The following is a 21,810-nucleotide window of genomic DNA, read 5'->3' as shown; positions in this document are numbered from 1 at the left end:
CATCTCCTTTAAGTTTCTTGATGATCAATCACTCAAACAAGTTTTTTATCTCATATTTGTTTTGTTTTAGGCACGACTAGTCAAAATGTTGTTCTTTCTTACTGCATTTCTTACTTTCCTTACTGCAAACGTTTGCAAATGGCAAACGTTTCCAAGAATAATTACTTTTTGTGTCTCATTCACAAATGGCTTCTTAACATGAATCTTGAGCATCATTCATCTTGATGGGTGTCAAACAGTGAGAAGCACTTAGGGCTTTCCAAAGTCCCTCCATAATCACCACAGAATAGGCAGTTATGCTAATTAGGTCATTAATTTGCTTATAAATGCACTAATTAACACAGAGTCCCGTGCAAACATGGGTGGCTGCATATTAATATGATCCCTGCGTCTTACGCTTTGAGTGGTTCCTGCAGTTCCAACAAGTTTCTCCTTTATTAATATGCAACAGACAAGCTGCAAAATCAGCCAGGGAGCTCGAAATCTAATCAGATAATCTGCTATGCAGATAGAAAAGGATTCTTTCAGTTATTGTTCTTAAGTTTGCATATTTACAAAGATTAGAGGCAGTTATTTAATAAAGTCATAGTCCCTCTAAAAGCTACATCTAGTCTACTAAGAGTCAAATATTACCGTAAAGTTCTGGGAACTGGGGCACCCGTGACAGACCTTGATAAAAAACAGATTTTAAATGTTATTATGGCAGGTTAGAGCTGAATAAACTAATACTACAACAGCAGAACAACAGTCAGGCTATTTCACACAAGACCAACAAGGCCTGACTGAATTAGGCAGCAACAAGCTGAATTAATTCAAAATCAATTATAAGTTCCCCCTAAAGGGGCCTAAAAGGACAACATTTCTTCTGAGCTCCAAACAAGCCAACTATTTTATGCAAACACATAGCTAGAGGTTTAAAATAGCTACCAGGAATCTTTAATTAGAACCGTTACCCTCCATCACTGTGATCCACGCCACAACCATCGCAGTGACTGAGCAGAACGCACACCCAGATGAGAGGATAGAAAACAAAAAGGAGAACACACACAGGTTCAAACTCCAAAGAACGAGAAAAGATCCGACAGCGAGATAAAAGTGAGCGTCAGGCGAGGAGACAGACCAACAGAAATAATCATCAGGACAGATAAGCAGACTGTGAGATAAGGACAAACGCACAAGCAGACAAGTGTGAAATCAGACACTCTGTGGCTGACAGCAGAGGACGACTTGAAAAGGCGACATCTGAATGTTTTCTTCCAACTCTCATAGTGGACTCACCTTCTCCGGCGTTGTACGCCAGAATGGAGCGGGTCCTCATTTGCTTGCCCTCCACGGTTTTGCTGGAGCACGTCTGGGAGCAGGTTGACCACGGCGTCCAGTCGCTGAGCACGCAGTCTCTGGCACAGGGCACCTCACAGGAAACAGGCTCCAAAACGGCCGAGGAGGAGCACAGGCTTCTGTCCACGAGCTCCCCTGGAGAAAAACCAGACACAACCGAGTCAGAATTAGCCAATTTACAACTGTAATTACAACTTACAACAAAAATTTCAATTTTACATAAACTCTGCCTTCTGGTTGGGAACCTTTAGAACAGCGTTAGTTTATTAACTAGTTTCCTAAGAAGCTGTACTTGAATCTCCTTCCTTAAAGGTGACATATTACACATTCTTTAACAGGTTAGGACAAGTTTATGGGCCACACAAAACACGTTACATGTTAAATTTTTTGCACAAAATCATTCTTAGATAATTAAATTTTAGTCTGAGTTCCAATTAGAATGAGCTGTTTTAGGGCGTCTTGTCACTTTAAATCAAAATAAACTTCTGATGGCCACGCCCCCCAACTCAACATTTACACTCGCATTTAAAAATGGGTGCAACATAAAGCAGCAATTGGTTTCTGAATGGTAAATCAACAACAAAGCCGTTGTCTTTTCCAGCAGCCGTTGTACAGCGCATACAAAATCAGCTGACCAACCATGCTGGAGCTCCGTTTGTTGCTCGGTAACGGGCAGTGCCTGCAGAAGGTGACTTAATCCGGAGCTTTTTAAAACGGCTAATTTTCCATGCACCAAAAAATATCACCCAACTGACAAAAAACAGTTGGGTGTTTTTTAAAAGGGCTTGGGAGTATTTTTATAAGCAGCAGAAATGCAAATGGAGATATAAACGTGTAACATGTAAATTTTGCATTATAGGTCTCATTTGAGAAGAAGAAAAAAAACCTTTTTGAACTGTTCAGCAAATATCTCCACTCGAGTTAAGAGACTCTTATTCTGGAAATAAGGGTATTAACTCCATTACCAATCAACTGTATTTGGATGTTTTCCCATTTTTCTATGCTGAAAACTAAATGCTTATAGAGGCTGTTTGTTTTAGGGGTTATTTGGGAAAACAGCTGTAAAAAAGAAACAGGAGAACTCCATTTATCGTCAATATATGAAGTTATTTGGAGTAAAAACATGGACTTAAATGTAAAGTGCTTCCACTTAAATCAGCTCCCATCTGTGAGTCAGACCATAGAGCCATTTGAGTTTACCTAACATGAAAGAAATGGATGAAAAACTAATTTGTGCTTAAATTAAAGACGGGTGGCTTTCCTTTTAATTTCCTGTTGTGGGCGATTTATTTCCCAATAGACTACAACTTACAAGCTGCCATCTGGCTTTTCAGGTAAGAAATATCAACGGCTACATTCATTAGATAAGGAAAAGCAAATTAATTGTAGCAACATTACCCCAAATCTGTGTAAATGTTTGGTAATTATGACAATATGGCTCCTTCATTTCTCTGTATTAATGAGGTGGAGTGTAAAGTGTAATTAAAACCCCAATTTCTCTTGAAAGTGAGGAGTCACCATTTGAGTTTTAGTGCAAAGTAATAAAAAAATAAGAGAATTAGAGTCAAACAGCAGTTTGGGCCACTATTCAGCAAACTATATCTATAAAACACTGAGGAAAATTAGTCCACACCTTGCTCTCTGATGTTGCTAAATCTAACAAAATTGGTGTCAAACATTTGTGCAGCAAAGATTTTTGTTTCTGCTGCTGTCATTTTAAAGATATTAATAAATTAAATGTTTCCAGAGGTCATGAAAGGTTAACCAACCTCACAACCCAACTTGTTAAGTCAGACAAATTTGGTGTCAATCAACTCAACTACATTTTGCAGCAAAAAGTTTTGTTTGTGCTGCTTTTGCTTAGAAGACACTAATGAAAGTTTAACAGTGAAAATGTTGACTCCTTTAGTCAACCACATTATCCAAACAAAACACTTTGCTGCAAAAAAAAAAAATAGCTGAGTTGATGGACAAAAAAAAATTATTTTGTAAATGTGAACTATGGGGCGGTTGACCTCTTCGGCTTGCAAAGTTGCATTTGAATGAACGGAGCTTCTAGAACAATGTTCTTTGAAAAAAAATTAGGCAAAAACACAGACGTTTGGTTGGGTTTAGAGAAAAACTGAAATATCAAATCAATTAAAACACCCCTCATTTAAAACATAGACACTAAGGTAGCACTAGTTGTTCAGGCTGGGAATGTACAAGCAAACAAGGTCAGCAGAAACTCCCGTTTTCTGTTTAATCTGACATTTTTTTCATTTAATTCAACTTACAGTGGAGACTCAGACCTCCATATGAATACAGTGCACTACTACTCAGCAGTTCAGAAATCTCCAATTTGACCACTTGAGATAGATAATCATTAAACAGATGTTAAGAAGATTTACAATATATTATTGACCAAACATTTCCTACAGAATCTACAATAAATTTAATCTCCTGAATGTATACAGTTGCATCTGATATGCAGGATTTGGGTTAATCTGATTCTTTTCTGTATGACTCAATGAAAAAAAAGAAATACATAAGAGTGGATTTGTAAAGAGGAGGATAATCTATGGAGATTACACAGATGTACTGATATACAGTTATTGAGTGGGTCAGAATTAAAATAATGAAAAACCTTACATAACTTTGCTTTTCTCATTGTATTATTGGTACCTTGGAAAATAAAATTCACAGGTCATAAATTTGGTTATTTTTTTGTTATTTTTATTTGACTGCAAAGTTTTCTTATTCTGCGAGTTCAAATGTTTCAGATGAGGATATTAAAAAGAGAAAATGTTACTGGATAATACATGGAAATAATGTTTAATGAAAGATTTGAGAATATAATTTAATGTCTGGAATAGCAGTCTCAACACACACAAATGTCTTTGTGCAAACCCTTTTATGGTCATCTCAGGTTTAGTAGGTTGACTTCACGACAGACGCATTCAGGTTTACTGTATTTATTCTAACAAAAGGTTAAATGAAGCCTAGTAGCTTCTGCCCCATACATTAAATAAAATACAATAACCCTAGAAAAGCTACAGAGTGATATCTACTAATGAGCAGTTGTAAAATTAAACGTAGCTAAAATAAATCTATCAAACTGTTTTGTAGAACAGTTGCTGTTATTTCATTGTTAAAATTATTCCAAATTTGACGTATTGGATTTTTAATTTTGGATTGGGACTTTGAATTAAAATGGAGAAATACTTCCAGGACTTTGTTTTGTTTTTTGAGGAAAAAAAACAACAACAATGAAACTCCTTTGCGGACATTATTCTCTTTAAAAAAAGAACGGGAATTTTTGGACATTTACTTATTTAGGGTTTTTTTTGCTGACATAAACTGAGTGATTTAAATGTAACCTATAATTAGTTTTCAGGGATTTTTGGTTACTGATCTATGTATCAGAATAACTATTATTATTTCTTAGTATTGTGATTTTTTTTAATAAATCGTTGTTGCTAAAAATCAACAAATTTCATATTGAGTGGTAGAATATTAATTTTCTTATCAAATTAAATGATGTAACATATTTTACCTGATTCCTGTGACAGATCCCCCTTGAGTATATTGTGAGTTCCACTTTAAATCAAGTTGAATTTTCACTTACAAAATGAAAAAAAGTCTGTCTTACGTGAAATAATCCGACAGTGGAACCAACACTTTTTAATCAATATTAAGGCATTAATTACGTAAAACAATCTGCTATCTCTTGCGAAAAAGTTACTTGTCAGTTAGTTTTGTTTTATTTCAAGTGTATTAAGATATTTACTAGAAACTAGGCTGAAATTACTTGGTAAGATTTTCTGTTTTTGCAGTGCAGAAACATGTTGGATATTTCTAGGCTGACTGAAGCTGTTGCTTCTACTTTCATCCAGTTATAAAGAATATTTTCTTTCACTTTAGCACACATACCGTATTTTATTATGAATTCTCGATAAAATATTCATTGTGGTGGACCTTTAGCTCCAAGAAATCTCCATGAAAATGGGGGCACTTCACATGAAAGGCGCAAATTCACATAGGATTCCAGTGTTTCATCGCTATTGTTCATGTTTTATTGATGAGCTCCTACTAGCCGCTATAAGTGGATTATATTAACCCACATATCTGAGTGAGTTGCTTGATGCTCTGCCATAAATCAAGTAGTTAAGCGATATGTATACCCTTAAAAAAAAACATGTAAACCTTTCCATGACTGAATTGAGCTTCTAAACCAAAACCAAAACCCTCACTGCAGCTGACTTTATATTGAGCTATCACTTTGACTGAGATGCAGTGAACCCATCATGACTGAAACGGAAAAGCATGACAATAAGAAACGACAAGGAACCTGAGTATTTCTCAGGCTCTGACAAAGACGCATGAATGAACAGAACCACCCACTATGAGGGGAAAAACCTCAACGCTCCGTATGCAGAGAAGAAAAAGCTCCCAGACTAAGTGGCCAAGCAGTCAGCTTTGGGAATATCAATAGCCAGTTTCAATAACATTTGTATCGACCTTCGCCTGCTGTCTGGGGCCTGGCTGGGTGGCCTTTTCTGGGTTTTTTATGACTGGTACACACTCAGAGAAAAAACAAAAGACAACAACAAAAAAAACACAACATGCGGCCGCAACGTTGCAGTGAAAAATCGCTGAGGCGAAAAGCAGATCGAAAATCCAAAGAGAACAAATCAATTCTCATCAGATGTGAAGGAGATCAATCAGCTGAAGTCACAGAGAGAGAAGAAAAAAACAAGTTTCTACAAGTAAAACCTTACAGAATACCAACATTTTATACATTAACTGCTTATATTTATTTATAAGTAACTGCATTTGAGCATATAATTAACATTTTGTAGATGAGATTTCTAAATAACCTGAAAGCCAATAGCTACCTGCTTTATTAATTACCATGATGATATTCTGATTGCTATTTTTGCTCTTTCAAAAGTAATATTTGTGATAATTTCATGGTTAATGATAGCACTAATGATAATACTATGGTTTTGAGATTAATGCTGCTCTTCCCAATCGCTTACTTTTTTTTGTTCCTTTTCCTTTGAAATGTAACTTAAAATATAATCTACTCCCAAAAAATTGTTGCTCAGTTCTTATGATTACACACCCAAACTTCATATTTTCTACAGACATTAACACGTCTTTAGTGAAGTTAAATTGCATTTTGGGTCAAACATATTTACAGACCATGGTGTATTTATGTAATGTATTTATATTACGTACAGCTGTGGTTGAATTACTGTTATTCTTTCACCAGTTGCTTTTTTTGAGTCTGTATTATCCAGTTAGCAGCTATTATTTCAATTATCGATTAATCACGATTAAACTGATTAATCGTCTCAGTCCTAATCACTATAGTTATTTAGCCAATTGAAATTGATTTTCTAAATCATTTACACTTCTAAAGATTTTCCCAATTAAATATGACCATAAGATTTTTAAAAAAAATTGTTTTACCCTAGGCACAATTGGCACCCCACTAGTTTATATATCAACCAGTCTGCTCTTTTGTTTCATAGCGAAGAGAAGAAAAGAAAAAACCTATTGACGATCAAACTTTGTGCTTTTGAATTATATTTTTTGCACGATTTTCTCAAATAGTGATGTCAGTAGAGGCAGGAAAGTGAACATACACTCTTGTGATTTTGTTATTTGTTTTTCATGTATCTCTGCAGCCCCTTCTATCAGACAGAAGAGTTAAACTCAGGACAGCCAAAACAATTTGAGGCTTCATGCCTTCAGCTGTTTAAAATGCATCTAGTTTCTCATCGGCATCGATACGGCAGGTGAACTGAAACACAACCATCAAGATAAGAGCCTGAAGCAAAAGTACAGCACTCTGAACTCCAAATAACACATTAAAACTAATGAAACCGCTTACACTATCCGCTCCACTCATTAAAATACAACCGTCTGAATGCTGTGTGAATGTGTGATTTGTCTGGAACTTCCAATATAGTGCAATAGTTCATTTGTTTATTTAATATTCAACAGCTGTTGCATAATTTCTTCATATTTTCCAATGGTAAAATGCACTAGTCAGGATTAGGGCTGAAACGATTAATCGGATTAATCATGATTAATCAATTATTTAAATAATCATCAACTAATTTAGTAAGTGATTAATTGTGAACTAGAGTATACAGACTCAAAAGAATGCAATTTGCTGAAAGCACAACATATTCAGAGCAGTAATTAGGGTGTTTTGAAAATAACGGCAATTTCAAAAAATCAAATTTTTCAATAAAATCTTTTTTCATTGGTGTTTTGGTTGTATCAAAATTTGTGAAATGGAAACACTTTTTTCGCATCATAAGAGTCACATGATCAGCAACCAGGTATTGCCACCGGCGCAAACAACAAAGAAGACAACAGTAAGTAGATGGAAGATGATGGCGCTGCATGTTCTTTAATGATTTATCGCTTGGACAAACTTATTCATGTGTGATTTAAATGTGTTTCTGATTTAATGGAAACACGGCAACTGTTAAATTGTTGTTTTTTTACATGAGCAAAATTTCAACATTTTGCACATATTTATAATGGAAACGCAGCTTATGCTATGGCTAAGCTAATTACATTACCATTGAATATAAGGAGTAATAAAGGAAAGCTGTAATAATGTAAAGCAGCAAAGAGTGGAAGTTACTCCAAGTCCCAGAGTTTCTGAGGACTAATTTGATATACTGAGAGGGAGATTTAATTGTGCGTGCAGAGAGGAAACTGTAATGAGACAGACAGCAGGGAGACGAGTGGGAAAGCTGAATCAAACAAGCGTTAAAGCAGGAGAGGTTTAAAAAAATGACAGAGGGAAGAAGGATGAGGGGAAGAGGAGTTGTGTAATGGAAATCTCCTCACGTACGTCAATGTCCACTAAAAGCCGGAGGGTCAGCAGATAGGTGACCTTGAGAAATATGGTGTTTTTCTTGCAAAGCCTGGCCTGTGTGTCATTTTTTTTAATTTGACAAATGGAGGTGGATTAAAAAAAAAATCACCGCAGTACAGGGATGAGCAAATTAGAGCTTGTTTGCTTGATGATGTCAATCATAAAACGCCATCTCCGAGGACGGATGTGCTTAATTTGAACAAATGACTCACAGTTTTGAAAACACACAGCACAATAAAGCATCATTGCCATCTGCGCAGCATCTCATCACTCTGCAAAAATCCCATCATCCGATCGGACAATGAGATCAAATTGCCTCCACTCACCGTTGCTGTTGATGCATTGAACTTGAGGCAGCTGAGTCCCAGGGCCGCACTGCTTCCCGTCATCAGGAATACACCTGTCCAGACTGACCAGCTGCCATTTGTAGCAGCTGGGTTCATCACATGGCATGGCCTCCACAAGGTGAGGGCAGCTTCCTGGGCCCCCGGTTGGTTCGTTGGTAATCTGTCGTTTCCTCAGTTTAAAGCCTACAGGTAAAAAAAACAAAAAGACTTCAAAAGACATCCTTCCATTGGTTTGAATATAGTCTGTCATCAATATAAACATAAATCAGCGACAATATACATCACGGTAGGCATGTGATCAAAATAATTTAGGATAGAATATTCAATATTTTAAATATTCATTGAATTCTGATCCAGAACCGCACAGCATTCTGGGAGATGTAGACAGAGGAAAGACTTTAGCCGCTCAACCTCTCACAGCCGGCTAAGCAAAGTTGGTGGAATCAACTCTCACTCACTCTTTGGTTACCTAGCAACTCACTCATTCTTTGGTTACCTAGCAACTCACTCATTCTTTGGTTACCTAGCAACGACCTGCTGAGTAACTGGCACAGCAGCAGTTTAAAGTTTCCCCCCTTTGCCTCATAACTGCTTAAAAATTAAAAGAAAAACAACAGCGTAGAGTGAAAACTGGATAAGGTAACACCCCCAGTTCGTCAGTATTTCAGAAATTTGAAACAAAAAACTAATCCATAATTATTGATATGGACTGATATAAAACACTTACACCATGACACATTTTTCTGCCAGCCGTATTATTTACTCAATTACATATACTAGAGTAACAACTTTAAATAGTATTTTTACTGCGCTATACTATTTACTTTTAAATTAGTAATATTATTGTGAATTACTGCCTCACTTACTTGAGTAAAATTTCAGCATATCCAGAAATTTTACTCAAATTTATGGATATGCAAAAAAGATATTAATTGAATGTTTGTTTTTCAATTAAATGAAAAACAAACATATTTTAACCAAAAATATATGAGACACAAACATACATAAGATCATGGGTTTTCACACCAGTTTTGTTGTTCTAATGTTATTTTCTATCTGCTGAACCTGTTTTTCATTTAGAGATTAATAACATGCAGTAAATATTGGAACAGAATAGAATACACTTTATTGATCCCGAGGGGGAAATGCTTATTATTTGACAAGCTAATCAATTCTAGGTGGTAAAGATTAATAATGCAAATATAACCATAAGTGATCAAATCTATAAGATATATAAATAAATATTGTCACTGGAAGCACGTTAAGTTTAATATAGAGAAAAAGTGTTTCCTATGCCTGAACGTCTTGCTTTGCACTTATTTGTGGTCATTTTCTTTATTTCAGTTTTTAAAATGCAAGAATTTGCCCATAACTTAATGTTTTGTCTGTTTGATGACATTATCTTAAAATATGAAATCCACCCAGGCATTTTGTGCAGCTGAATGGTTGCCATGGAGATTAAAGGATTTTTCAAACATGCATGAAAGAATCAAAGCAACACTCCAGGTCTGTTTTTGATGAGGGAATAACATAATAAGACAATATAAAGCTAAAAAAAAGTCCATTTTACATAATGCTGACCCTTTAAAGTTGATCTTTTTACCTTTCTTTCCGGTCTGGTCGTTGCAGTTCTCAAAGATGCACGGCCCCCAGGCCCCCCACGGCGACACCTCGCAGTCGATGGGACAGGGGATCTGACAGAGCTGGGATCTGTTAGGGATCGGACCCGTGCACAGCTGGTTCTCCACCGGGCGGGAGGCTGTGCAGGTCAGCAAAAATAAAAGACAAAATAACCAGCATGAAAAACAAATGAACAAACAAACCTGATTGGATCAGGAAACAAGGATGCAAAAATAATTATTTACTCATTATTGGCATAAAAAAATCCCACAGGGAGAAGCTGAAAACTGCATCAGAAGAAAAAAAAAAAAACCATGCCTGCGAGGTAGATGCTATTATCCCTCTGTTTGGTTTCTCCCCTCCCTGTTAGCATGTCAGAATGATAAATTAGCAATGATTATCTCTTGCAGCAACTTGATAGCAACTAGAAACATGGTGGAGCTCTGCTTTCTGACTCTCAGTGGAGATGCAGAGAGGATATAATGCAACACTAAGGTGCAGCAAAACACGGAGGCTGTCTTGGCTCATGTTTATTCTATTAGGTGTAATTTGGCTTCTTCTTCCCTCATGGTGCCATGTTGAATTTAGAAACTCCTTCACTTGATGCATCTGGCAAATGGATGGCAGTTTGAAATATCACCGCAACGATTCTATGAAAACAGATGCTACCTGCATGCATAGCATCAAAGAGAGACACAACAAACAGACATAATATGTTCTTGAAAGACACTGGCATAATGCCCTTATGGTTGCATATTTTATCAGAATGTTAGTTTTGTCAAAGAATTCCTCCAAATATTCAACATTAAAGCTTCTGGTCACTGTTTGAGGTTTTACTTGGGAATAGAAACTCATCTAAACCAAAGCTGCAGTTTAAAGTTGTTCACCTTTGTCACAAAGAACTTATCTGTGCAATTTTAATTACACCTACACTGCAAAAAGCACAAAATCTCATCAAGTATTTAAGTCTGGTTTGTGGTGCAAATATCTTTGTACACTTAGAAGTAACTTTTCAGAAAGATGTAGGCGCTTGTGTAGGTAAATAATCCATTAATATTGATTAAAAAACAACTATTTATCTTATAACATGTTCTTGCTATTGAATGTCTTGCTATAAAAGAAATAAATGGATATTTCTCAAGAGATAAACGAAACAAAAAGGGTATCAATTAAACAATCATTTTAAAAATGTTCAAATTTATTTTAATTTTTTAAAAATCAGCATCTCAATAGAGATAAAATAGTGGAAAATTCTCTATTGGTATGAAACCAAATAAACATATTATTTTTGCTTTTTTTCACATTTTCATGAGAATTTCTATGACTTACATTAGGTCATAGAAATTAACCTCCAAACTTTGAAACTTAATTTCAAAGTTTGGAGGTTAGAAGGCCTGTTTGCCATCACCCTAATTTATTACCAGATTTAAATCTAATTTTGTTTTGAGTTAAGAATCATTTTGAGCTTAACTGTAAACACATATAGTGCAAAAACAGCTGTTTGAAAAACGGTTGTTTTTATACAAATGGTACCATTTTTCCCACATCTAAATATCTTTTATTTTTTTGTTTTCAACACTAAATGTTCTAATTACTCTATAAACAAGTGAAAATTATCGATTTAGAAACATTATAAGGAATGCACACATAAGTAAGGGAGGTAATTTGTCATATATATTTTAATGTGCTATTATTAGAAAATAGAATAGTCTTATTTGATAACTTAAAAATCATTTTAGGGTGCAAATCCAGGTGATTTTTGTTCCTGTCCAACTCAGTCTGAAGACCCACCTGGACGATCTGCATCCTTAAATAAAACTTCTAAAAAACTATTTTACAAAAATAAAACAAGCCTGTACAGTCGTACCTTTAAGTCACATTTAATCCATTTTTTAATATAAAATAACAAAAAAGAACATTATTCAGAAATATCGAAGGGTCAAATTACAAATGTGAAATTCTGAAGTAAAAGCAGATTGGAAGTATAGTAAGATCCACACAACTGATTTAATTAAATGTTATTTAAACTTTAAAAGTAAAGAGTATGTTTGTGATTCTATAAATGCCATGTTTTCTCAACCAATTATTTCTTATCTGAACATTTGATGAGTTTCTCCCATATTTTCCTCTGCTTTACCTCAAATTATGTTCTTTTCCAGTCCATTAGTTTTCTCAAAATACTTTTAATGCCAAGGCTTGAGCAAAGAGAGAGTGAGAAAAGGAGGAGTTTCAGATGACTTACAAAATTATATCTATAGCAAAATGTCCTGATACTGATTCCCACACACATGATCTTCAATCTTCCATTGAGAAAGAAAAGAAAATATAAGGTTGTTTGGTGCAGGAGTGTCAAGCAAACCTGACATTTAAGCAGCCGTTTTGAGGTAGGTGGGATTAAAGGTTCTTTGCTGAAAACCAACGATGCTTTTTTATCAGATATCCTCCATCTGAAAACCTCACAAGTTTATCTGATGCTGCAGAAGCAGAACTACACCTTTGTTTCAGCTCATGTTGCCTGGAAACAAAACATTATGATTTTAGAAAACAAAAAAAAACATTTCAAATCTCCAGTTGTGCTAAAAGATTTTTTTATATATACTTTTAGAACATTTCCACTGGTTAAACAAGCACGCCATAAATAACTGAGGCAGAACAGATTACATTTAAGTGTGACATTTGCTGGATTACAAAAACACAAAATGTTACAATGTATTTTTGTCTTCAGATGCCTCAGTACACTTGAAATAAGACAAAAGTAATTTACAAGCAACTTTTCAGAAAGATATTGGAGCTTAATTTAAGTCAACAATTCCTTAATATTGATGTACACTGACAGATTATTTCACCTTTAACATAGGAAAAACATGTATTTTTATAAGTGAAATAATCTGCCAGTGGAACTAGTATTTTTTGGAATTAATATTAAGGAATTGTTTACTTAAACCACGCTCCAATATTTTTCTGAAACGTTTTCTTTTATTTTACATTTAACAAGATAATTGCAATACAAACTATTCTTGGCAATACAAAAATTCTTGGTAAGGTTTTGTGGTTTTCTGGAATATAGATGGTCTTCAAACTGTATAGCCAATGTACATTTTATGTTTCCTTCCATAAGTTTTTCCCTATTGACCCTTTGTAACTATGTCACTTAATCATTCTAGGCGCCATGACGGATGTCGAAAATGAGGATTGGGAGTACTGAACAGAGACTGAAATTGTTTTCCCAAGTTGTTTTTGCCCGTTTATTCATGGCTCTACTTGTTGGAATCGAGCTAATTTGTCCGTGAACGTAACACACCTGGACGGAGCTCACAGACGACGGTATTTATAAAGGTTGGAAACAGCTAGCTTAGAAACGTGCTGATCGAATTACCGACTTAACCTGAATTCACACCACATGATTTATGTCACTATGTCATAAACAGCAGGTGATCTTTACATCGGAGCAACATCAAAAACCTACAAAAGACGAGATGCTAACCAGTTTTTCCCGTACATGCTAGGCTACATGACGGTGCAGCGTAGTCTCCATGGTTACCAACGGTTAGACGTGTACCTTCTCCTTAATGCCATATTTTATATATTTCTAATAATATTTACTTATAAAGTATATGGACGTTAAACTTACCGTGTAAAACGTGTTCGCTGGAAATCCGCGTTTAAACCGAGGGCTGGCAGTCTTTAACATTAACGACGTCATATTTTCCTCATTAAAAGTTATAAAATAAAATAAAAAGTCTGGTTTGCATCCTTATTTTTTCTATGACAATTTTTGAAGTGAAATCAACTAAATAGGAGGTTACAGATTTCTGTTTTTAGACTAGCTTCAAAGGAAGCGTTGGTTGTTTTGACGTCAGTCATGGAGAGCGTGACGTCACGGGCAAAGGGTCAACAGTCTGCACTTTGCGGCACTTTTCTCAATGCTGTTAAAACGTTAAAATACAGAAGCTTTTGCTGTTTGTCAAATCAGAAAATGACTATGCTGTCCAAATGACTTTACAAGACACTTTAATAAACACCCTGTCATTTTCTCTGAAATAATCACAGCGAATTTGAAATAAGTGTCTGTAATCAACTCGTGACGTCTCAGGTCCTCATCAGCACCTGCTACAGTGAAAAGACCTGTTTTATTTTAATTACAGACCTCAGAGGCAAACAAAACAGCCTGAATTGACACCATCTGTTCTGTAAACCAGAACACTAAAAGGGAATCCAACTCACATTAAAGCTGATGTCTAAAGGCATCAGACGCTGTGTGAATATACAAAAAAAAGTTTAAATATCTTTATTTATGGAGCCCCTTGGAAACATGGGGGAAAATTTTTCTTTTGCGTACCCTTGCAATAAATAAGCAAACACACCCTGGTTTATTTTGTATACAACCACAAAAGCCAATTTAAAATGGCAAATACCTTAAAAGAGACAAGTTTCTACATTCTTAACTCGTTGGTGCAAAAAAATAAAACCAATTGAAAATCAATTTATTACTGCATGTTCATGTTTGTGAAAGGGTGAGATGGGACTGCATATGAAAACTTTATTAATCAGATTACCAACAGGAAAAAAACACAATCAAAACTGTCAGATGACCTTATTACCCTGAGAAAATAAGTCAAAAATAGTGCAAATAGTCTGGATGTATTTTTTATTTGGTTTTTGTTTATGTCTTAGAAGAGACAGAAATCCCATGTTTGACCTGTTTTGCTTTTGCATTTTGCACATAGGTTTGTGGTGCATTTTTATTCTTAAGAAACAGATATAAAACTTGAAATATCTCACAAACGAGACACTAACATAGATGGATAGACCTTGCAAAAACCTTATATTTAACTTGACTACACAAAGACCCGCTGGTTTAATCTATTAATCTTGCTGTTTTAACAATAGTTAGCATACTGTCAGTGAGTGGACTACAACTGTTTATCACATCATGATAAGATAAATTATGCTACCAAACATTAGTGAATCAATGAGATGAGTGTTAAGGATCAGAAAGCATTAAATGCAGGTGAATCGATAAATGACGAGAGAAAATGGCCCCAAACGTCAGATAATAACTTGCTAGCAATTTTGTTCACGGTAAAAAAATGAATTTATATTTAGCGTGCCAAGGACAAATAAAATTATTTCTTAGTTTGTTCACAATTAGAGGGGCTGCGAGTCGTAAATGATTTTAATAGCCTAATTGTAAATAGTTTTAGTAGTTGGAATAATGTATTTTTAGTTGCGCTTTGAAGGCAACATGCTCAGTAGAGTGGCTGCTGACGCAACGTGACATCGACTGATGGTCCCTCTATAGAAGAGAAAGACTCAATTATGCTGCATGAACTGACCAGTACAATATTGTGAGGAAACGCAATACGTTTGGCAATGCAAAAGAAAAAAATCACCCATGTCCTCTAGGGGGCACCGTACGCTCCCTATTTAGGTAGTTGTACAGTAAAAGCATCTCCAGCTGTTTCAACAAGACATCTAAGAGCTTAAAGTCTGACTTACTAACGAATCATCGTTCCCTGAGAACTGTGGAGAGACGAGGGCCTTTTGAAATGCAAAATGTCTAATTCCCAGTTAGAACCACGCTGAAAGTCAAATACTAACTTTGTTGATCCTCTGTTAATCCATGCATTACTGGGGAATCACTCACTTCAATCTGTACAATGATGAATATTAAGCAGAAGACCAACGTAATACTTGTGTTGAAGTGAAGAAATGAAACATCCCTGTTCTCTGCTTGTCTGTAAGTCCATTTGTAGTTCGCTCCCCTGTGAGATAAAACTGACAGCACTGCACAGGAATCCCTCCTGCATGTGTGGCTTGCAGTCTGCAGAGGTAGCAAACGGCTCGCCAACACTTAGCATCTATATTCTGTTTGTGTGCGATAAAAGTTTTTCCTTCTTCCAGTCCCTCTGCAGCTCCAACTACTCCATTTTAAACACAATGAAGAACTTTGTTGTAACTAAATTCAGCGCTCAGATTGAGTGAAAAACTCCAGATTGAGGTTGTAACTCTCCTGAAATTAAAATGTTTCAAACACTTAAAAGTTATTGGAAACTGAAAAGAATCGCAGCTACACTGAGCGCTTCTGAAATCAATAGTTTTTTTTGTTTGTTTGCGAAACAATGCTGTGTTCAAACAGCAGAAAGAAAAGGCATCAAATAGGAAGAAGTTGCGGTAAAAGATTTGAACACAAGAAGACAACCGAAGTGGAGAATATCGGAGAGACTACAAGGACAGAGAGGAAACGAGGAAAAGAGAGCAGTAAAAAAGGAAAAGCTTAGAAGAGGAGAGGATGATAACAGAAAAGGATTAAATTCGGTGACAGATTATCCGACCTTTAGTGGGAAGAAAAATGAAAAACAAAAAAGTAAAGACTTTATTCCCATCAATATGCGAGTAAATAAAAAAGAGATACTTAGTTGGTTGTTTCTTCCACCCAATTTATGGTCTCCTTGTTACTCTATCAAAACCTTTAAACCGACTTTGCTAGACATTTTTATCAATCCAGAGCTGTTTTATTCCAACCTGTGCAGGTATTTTGACTCACCTGATTAAATTTTACACAGTTGTGTAATAAAATCTCGCGATTTAATAAGTAATAAAACACAAAGTAATTTCTTGTTAAAGTGAAGTCTGTCTCATCAGAGGATATCCTGCTGCATTAGCATTTTCTCAATAAGTAAAACTTCAGCTTCGCTACTTTGGAAATTCTTTTGAATTAAGATCCATTTTTTAAACTTATATTCGATTAATCCAATTAATCCCTAGTTCGCTTCATTATTTCTTAGATGGGAGAGATGATTAAGAAGAAAAGTGAGAAACAAAACACAGCAAATATGTAGGAGAATTAGAAGCAGTGGGTGATCCGTGGTGAGAAAAGAGGAGGCCAAGAGGAAATTCAAGGAGAAAAGGAGGAAAAAACTGCAGCCAAGAGAGAAGAAAGAATAAAAAGGAGACGATCGAAGCAGGAAACTGGGTCTGGGAGTGACGATGACGGTTTAGGCTTCATATTCAGCATGGCTAAAATCACCTACCTGTAATCTGGAAGGTGATGGAGAGGAGAGGGGGGACACTAGGCTTCTGCTGTCTTTGGGTCTGACCCGCTGTAATTACAGGGGAAATAGCTCTATTAGCTACGCACACAGCAGGGAGACGGAGACTCTGTCAGACATGCAAGCAGAGAGGGGAAGAGACAGGCAGAGAGCAGCAGCAGAGAGCCAGGCCTCGCGACCTCAATGTGTTTACTATTAAACACAGATCGAATGTTCTCTTTAGAGGAAGGTAATTGCTGTTTGGAGTTCATTTGTTTTCACGCTGACAAATCAGACCTCAGGTCATGGATTAAAAATAATCTGATTTGGTTTTTTTACGTAAGGGGAGAAGGGAAGACAAGGACTTACAAAAAACATTTACCTACGTGACCAGCAGAAACAAATCCCACAAAAGACTGTAAATAATTAGCTTTTTAAGGTGAATTCACATTGATCCTGTTTGGTCCATTTTAATCGGATTCTAGTTTAGAAAGTCCGGATGGTTTAGGACATTTTATCCACCAAAAAAAAAAAAAAAAAAATTTTTATTTAACCTTTCCATTAGGCAAATTTACTTTTGTAATCCTAATTTGTGCAATTTTAAAGTTAATGGAAACAGCTACTCAAGAGAACCAGAACCAGAAGTCCAGCTTCCTGCAGTTTTATCACTTCATCAGTGAAAAGCAGTGAGATTTCAACATGACTGTTATGTTCAAAAAGCAATATTTACAGCCCGTTTTAAAGCAGCTGCTGTAGGTAGCCGGATGCATCCAGCAGCATATGGTAAACGTCAACAAGCTGCAGAGAAATGCATGTTGGACTGCCTGTGTGTATGGAGTCGTTTCATTGCTTGGACACAGAAGAGAAGCAATATGTTGGGGTTTTTTTCCCTGTCAGAAGTGATGTGTGTGTTCGTTAGCTTACAGTTTGCAGGTCAACATGCAGATACGATCTGTTTTCCTTAAAAAAGGTGTTTTTGTATATTTTTTTCACCAAATGAATTAATAACGCTATGCCTGCATGTGTTGGTGTGCAGACTTTCAAGAAGTCGACTGAATAAATTTCACAGGCATTGGGTTTTACTCAAATCTTATTTGTATATATGAAAATAACATCAAAACGAGGCATATTTAAACCAGACTCAGTCTATAGTTAATGCAACTCATCAAGTTACAGTCCTACAATGTTAATTATACATTTTTACAGAAATATTTTTTCCTTTAGAGTTGAACTCATGAATAAACTGAGACCAAATATTGATTATTTCCAGTGTTCCAGTGTTTACATTTAATTTTATGTGAACTACACACAAATGAGGCCATGTGAATCTTGTAGAAAAAAGTCAGCAGTGGTAGTTCTTGAGGAAAAAAAAAAAGTTTTGTTTTGCATATTATTCTGTCCTGTCATTACAGGACAGAATAAATGTTATTCACTTTTAAGAACACAAACTTGACTTCATTCTTTTACTTACATACAGCGCACTGCAAAACCACCAAATCTTACCAAGTATTTTTAGTTTTGTTTATAGTGCAAATATCTTAGTAAAGTTGAATTGAGACAACACTAATTTTAAAGTAAATTATCAGCACGATATAGGCGCTTGTTTCAAGTAAATAATGCCCTAACATTGGTGAAAAAGTACTTGTTATTTCACTTATAACATGGAGAAATTGTATTGTTAAGGAAATTTATCTACCAATAGAACAAGTACTTTTTCATCAACACAAAGGAATTATTTACTTAAAAAGCGCCTATGTCTTGCTGAAAAGATACTTGTGAGTTAGTCCTGTCTTATTTCATGTGTAATAAGATATTTGCACTAGAAACTAAAATACTTGGTAAGATTTGGTGTTTTTGCAGAGTGAAAAAAAATTCAAGATGCTCAACAACTTCTCTTGTATCCTCAGAGAAAAGTCTAGGTGCAATTTGTAAAGATTAATAGTAAATAAACTTTGATGCTTGATACAATGCAATATCAAGTATTTACTGGATGCTCATTTTCTTGAATTATAATGAACAGATGTTTTTGCAGTCATCTAATTATACGCAAACAGAAACATTTGTCCCTTATGTTTTCAGATTTTACAAGGAATCTGTAAAGTTTCTTCCACTTCGAGACAGTTCTGTGGCGCCTCCTTGTCTTAAAGAACCAGAAGCAGATGTGCCGTTTGTGCCGGCCTCCTGCAGTTTCATCACTGAAACGCTGCCAGGTCTGACACGGCTGTAACATCTACAGAGCAACAGTAAAGCCTGTCTTCTGACGCAGACGCTGCAGGTAAGCTGGCTGCCAACATGTAGCAGAAACATGCATGTTGAGCCGTTTCACTCAACTGACGTGCATTTATGACCTACGCTGGATTTACAGAAACCGTTCGACTTTGTCCTGAACTAAAAGCGCCAACGTGTTTGTAAATCATCCTAATTAATTGCATATTTTCTTTTATACTTGTTTTCAATTGAGCAGCAAGGACAGTGGAAATGTTTACACAGAAGAAAAACAAGTTTGTTATGTCTTTATTTTGTTGCATATTTCAAACTATTTAGCACTAATCTAAATATTCTCACTCATATGAACAAAATGCAGAATATTTAATATCCTCACATGTTGCCCCCACCCAACTCTGCAACTTCAAATGACTTTAAACTCTCTACTTTTCAATCAAGAGGACAGCGATTCATAAAAGAAGAAATTATTTGGTTGTATTAATATCCATCATTCAGAAGTTGTCTGATCAGTTTCTAGTAGATAAATTATAAAATGTTACCTTCATTTTTAGGCTGTCATACTCTCAAACGCCCATTTTATAGCATTAGCTTTTAGCGTTAGCACAGCTAACACGTGGCATCCTTCGGTATTAATTTGTCACATGATTTTATGCTTTTTTTGTGGCTGTCGTTGCCATGTTACAGTTTAAACCTGGAAAAAATGCTACAATTTGAGCTAATATATAAACAGTTGATGCTAATGAGCATATTTGAGATAAAATCTGGATTATTTAGAAAACCCCAGTTCACACCACAATCCAGAAGACTTCAACCTAGATTTTACAAACACTATCAAGTCTCCATTTCCACTGCAGAGTCCAAGTTCAAATTAGATTAGCATGGCAGAAATCTATCTTTAAAAATATCCTGAACCAAATATTGGCTTTTCTGAATGGTTGAATATTTGTAGCATTTTGTTTCAGTCATCTCCCAGATTAAACTCCTAAAGATTACATTTTTTTTAGCTCGAAGCTATACAAAAGAACTGCTCCGTTTAGTTTGCAAACCACCTCTAAACTCACAATGAACTATGATCATTGTTTTAAATTTCTGACATTCTAATAAGTAAAAATCAGCAAACATTAGCGGAAGTAATGAAAAGGATTAAGTGCAGCACAGGCTTTTGTTTTTAATGTCAGCGTTTACGTTCTGAGATACAAATTAAGACATTTTTAACTGCCAGGGATTATGCCTCATTAAGCCAGTTTATGCTAGAGAGAAACAAAGCAGCTGCTGCTATTGTAAGAGCTGTTTATAAAGAACCAATTAAAAATCTGCTCTAGCAAAAAAAAAAAAAACACCCTCTGTTCTTGAACTGGTACTACTTGTTGGGAAAACCCTAATTTAGGTTGAATCTCAACCTACAAGTCATTGATCCATAGTCAATGATATCAGTGCTATTAGAAAACAAAAGGGCCATAATAAATATTGAATAATTATATTAGGGCTGGACAAAATGGTTGAAAAAACATATCACAACATAAGCATTTCATGTCAGTCGATATAGATAATAATTGCTTTGTTTTTTTGTTTTGAATATCTGAAATACTGCCAAGATGGTGGTGTGACCTTTTCTGTTTAATCCACAGTTTTTACTGCACTCCATTGTTCTCTATTTTTAAGCAGTTATGAGACACAGCGGCGAAACATTAAACTGCCGTGGCTCAAGTTACTTAACAGGTTGTTGCTAGGTAACCACAAGTTATTCCGCAGGGTGTTGCTAGGTAACCAAAGAGCAAGTGAGTCAGTTGATTCCACCAACCTCTGCCTAAATCCCCCAGAATGTTGTACGGTTCTGGATTGGAGTTCAGTGAAATTATTGAATATTCTATCAGATGTACTATCTATTGATATTGATTACATATCTATCACAATAGATATTGTTACTGATTTATTATCCAGCTCTAATCTATAGTTATGATAGTTAACTGTTGTTTTTGTTGTTAATAATTTTAAACTACCAGGTTATTTTATGGTTAATTTATCCAGGGAATGTTTAACCGTCCAAAAGTGTCAAAATTCCCAAATTTTTATTCAAAAGAATTAAGATGCGTTTTTTTAAATGAAACAAGTAAATTATGCTCCTTTGTCTGTTTTCTGTAAGAGGTAAAGGACATCACTGCCCTAAATATTGAGTTGTTAATTGGACACAAACATGTTTTTATTGTCCACTAAAAAAACTAACACAAGATTAATACTTACCCATAAAATTGGTTTATTTAAAATTAGTTTCTTCTACTGTACATGAACTTGAGACGTTTATTCTGTTCAGAGTCAATTTCACCGACAGCACAACGTAACGAATAATGAGGTAATTTTAAAC

At 35.4% G+C, this 21,810-nt stretch overlaps 1 protein-coding gene across 3 annotated transcripts in view; it reads right to left on the bottom strand.

Annotated features, from left to right (window-relative positions):
- Positions 1 to 21,810, bottom strand: part of thsd7ab (thrombospondin, type I, domain containing 7Ab) — a 226,578-nt gene that overhangs the window by 107,019 nt on the left and 97,749 nt on the right. For 2 of the 3 annotated variants that reach the window (XM_032558677.1, XM_032558674.1), the window contains exons 5-8: positions 17,226 to 17,294; positions 10,175 to 10,330; positions 8,551 to 8,754; positions 1,279 to 1,473 (exon numbers count right to left, since the gene is read on the bottom strand). In XM_032558677.1, coding sequence (XP_032414568.1) covers positions 1,279 to 1,473; positions 8,551 to 8,754; positions 10,175 to 10,330; positions 17,226 to 17,294 — 624 coding nt within the window. The remainder of the gene's footprint in view (positions 1 to 1,278; positions 1,474 to 8,550; positions 8,755 to 10,174; positions 10,331 to 17,225; positions 17,295 to 21,810) is intronic. The other variant, XM_032558676.1, reaches the window with a different exon arrangement.

This window comes from Xiphophorus hellerii, chromosome 3, assembly GCF_003331165.1.
Source record: "Xiphophorus hellerii strain 12219 chromosome 3, Xiphophorus_hellerii-4.1, whole genome shotgun sequence".
In the NCBI taxonomy this organism is placed as follows: domain Eukaryota; kingdom Metazoa; phylum Chordata; class Actinopteri; order Cyprinodontiformes; family Poeciliidae; genus Xiphophorus; species Xiphophorus hellerii.
The sequence above is the reverse complement of the archived record's forward strand: the minus strand, read 5'-3'. Positions and strand labels throughout refer to the sequence as shown.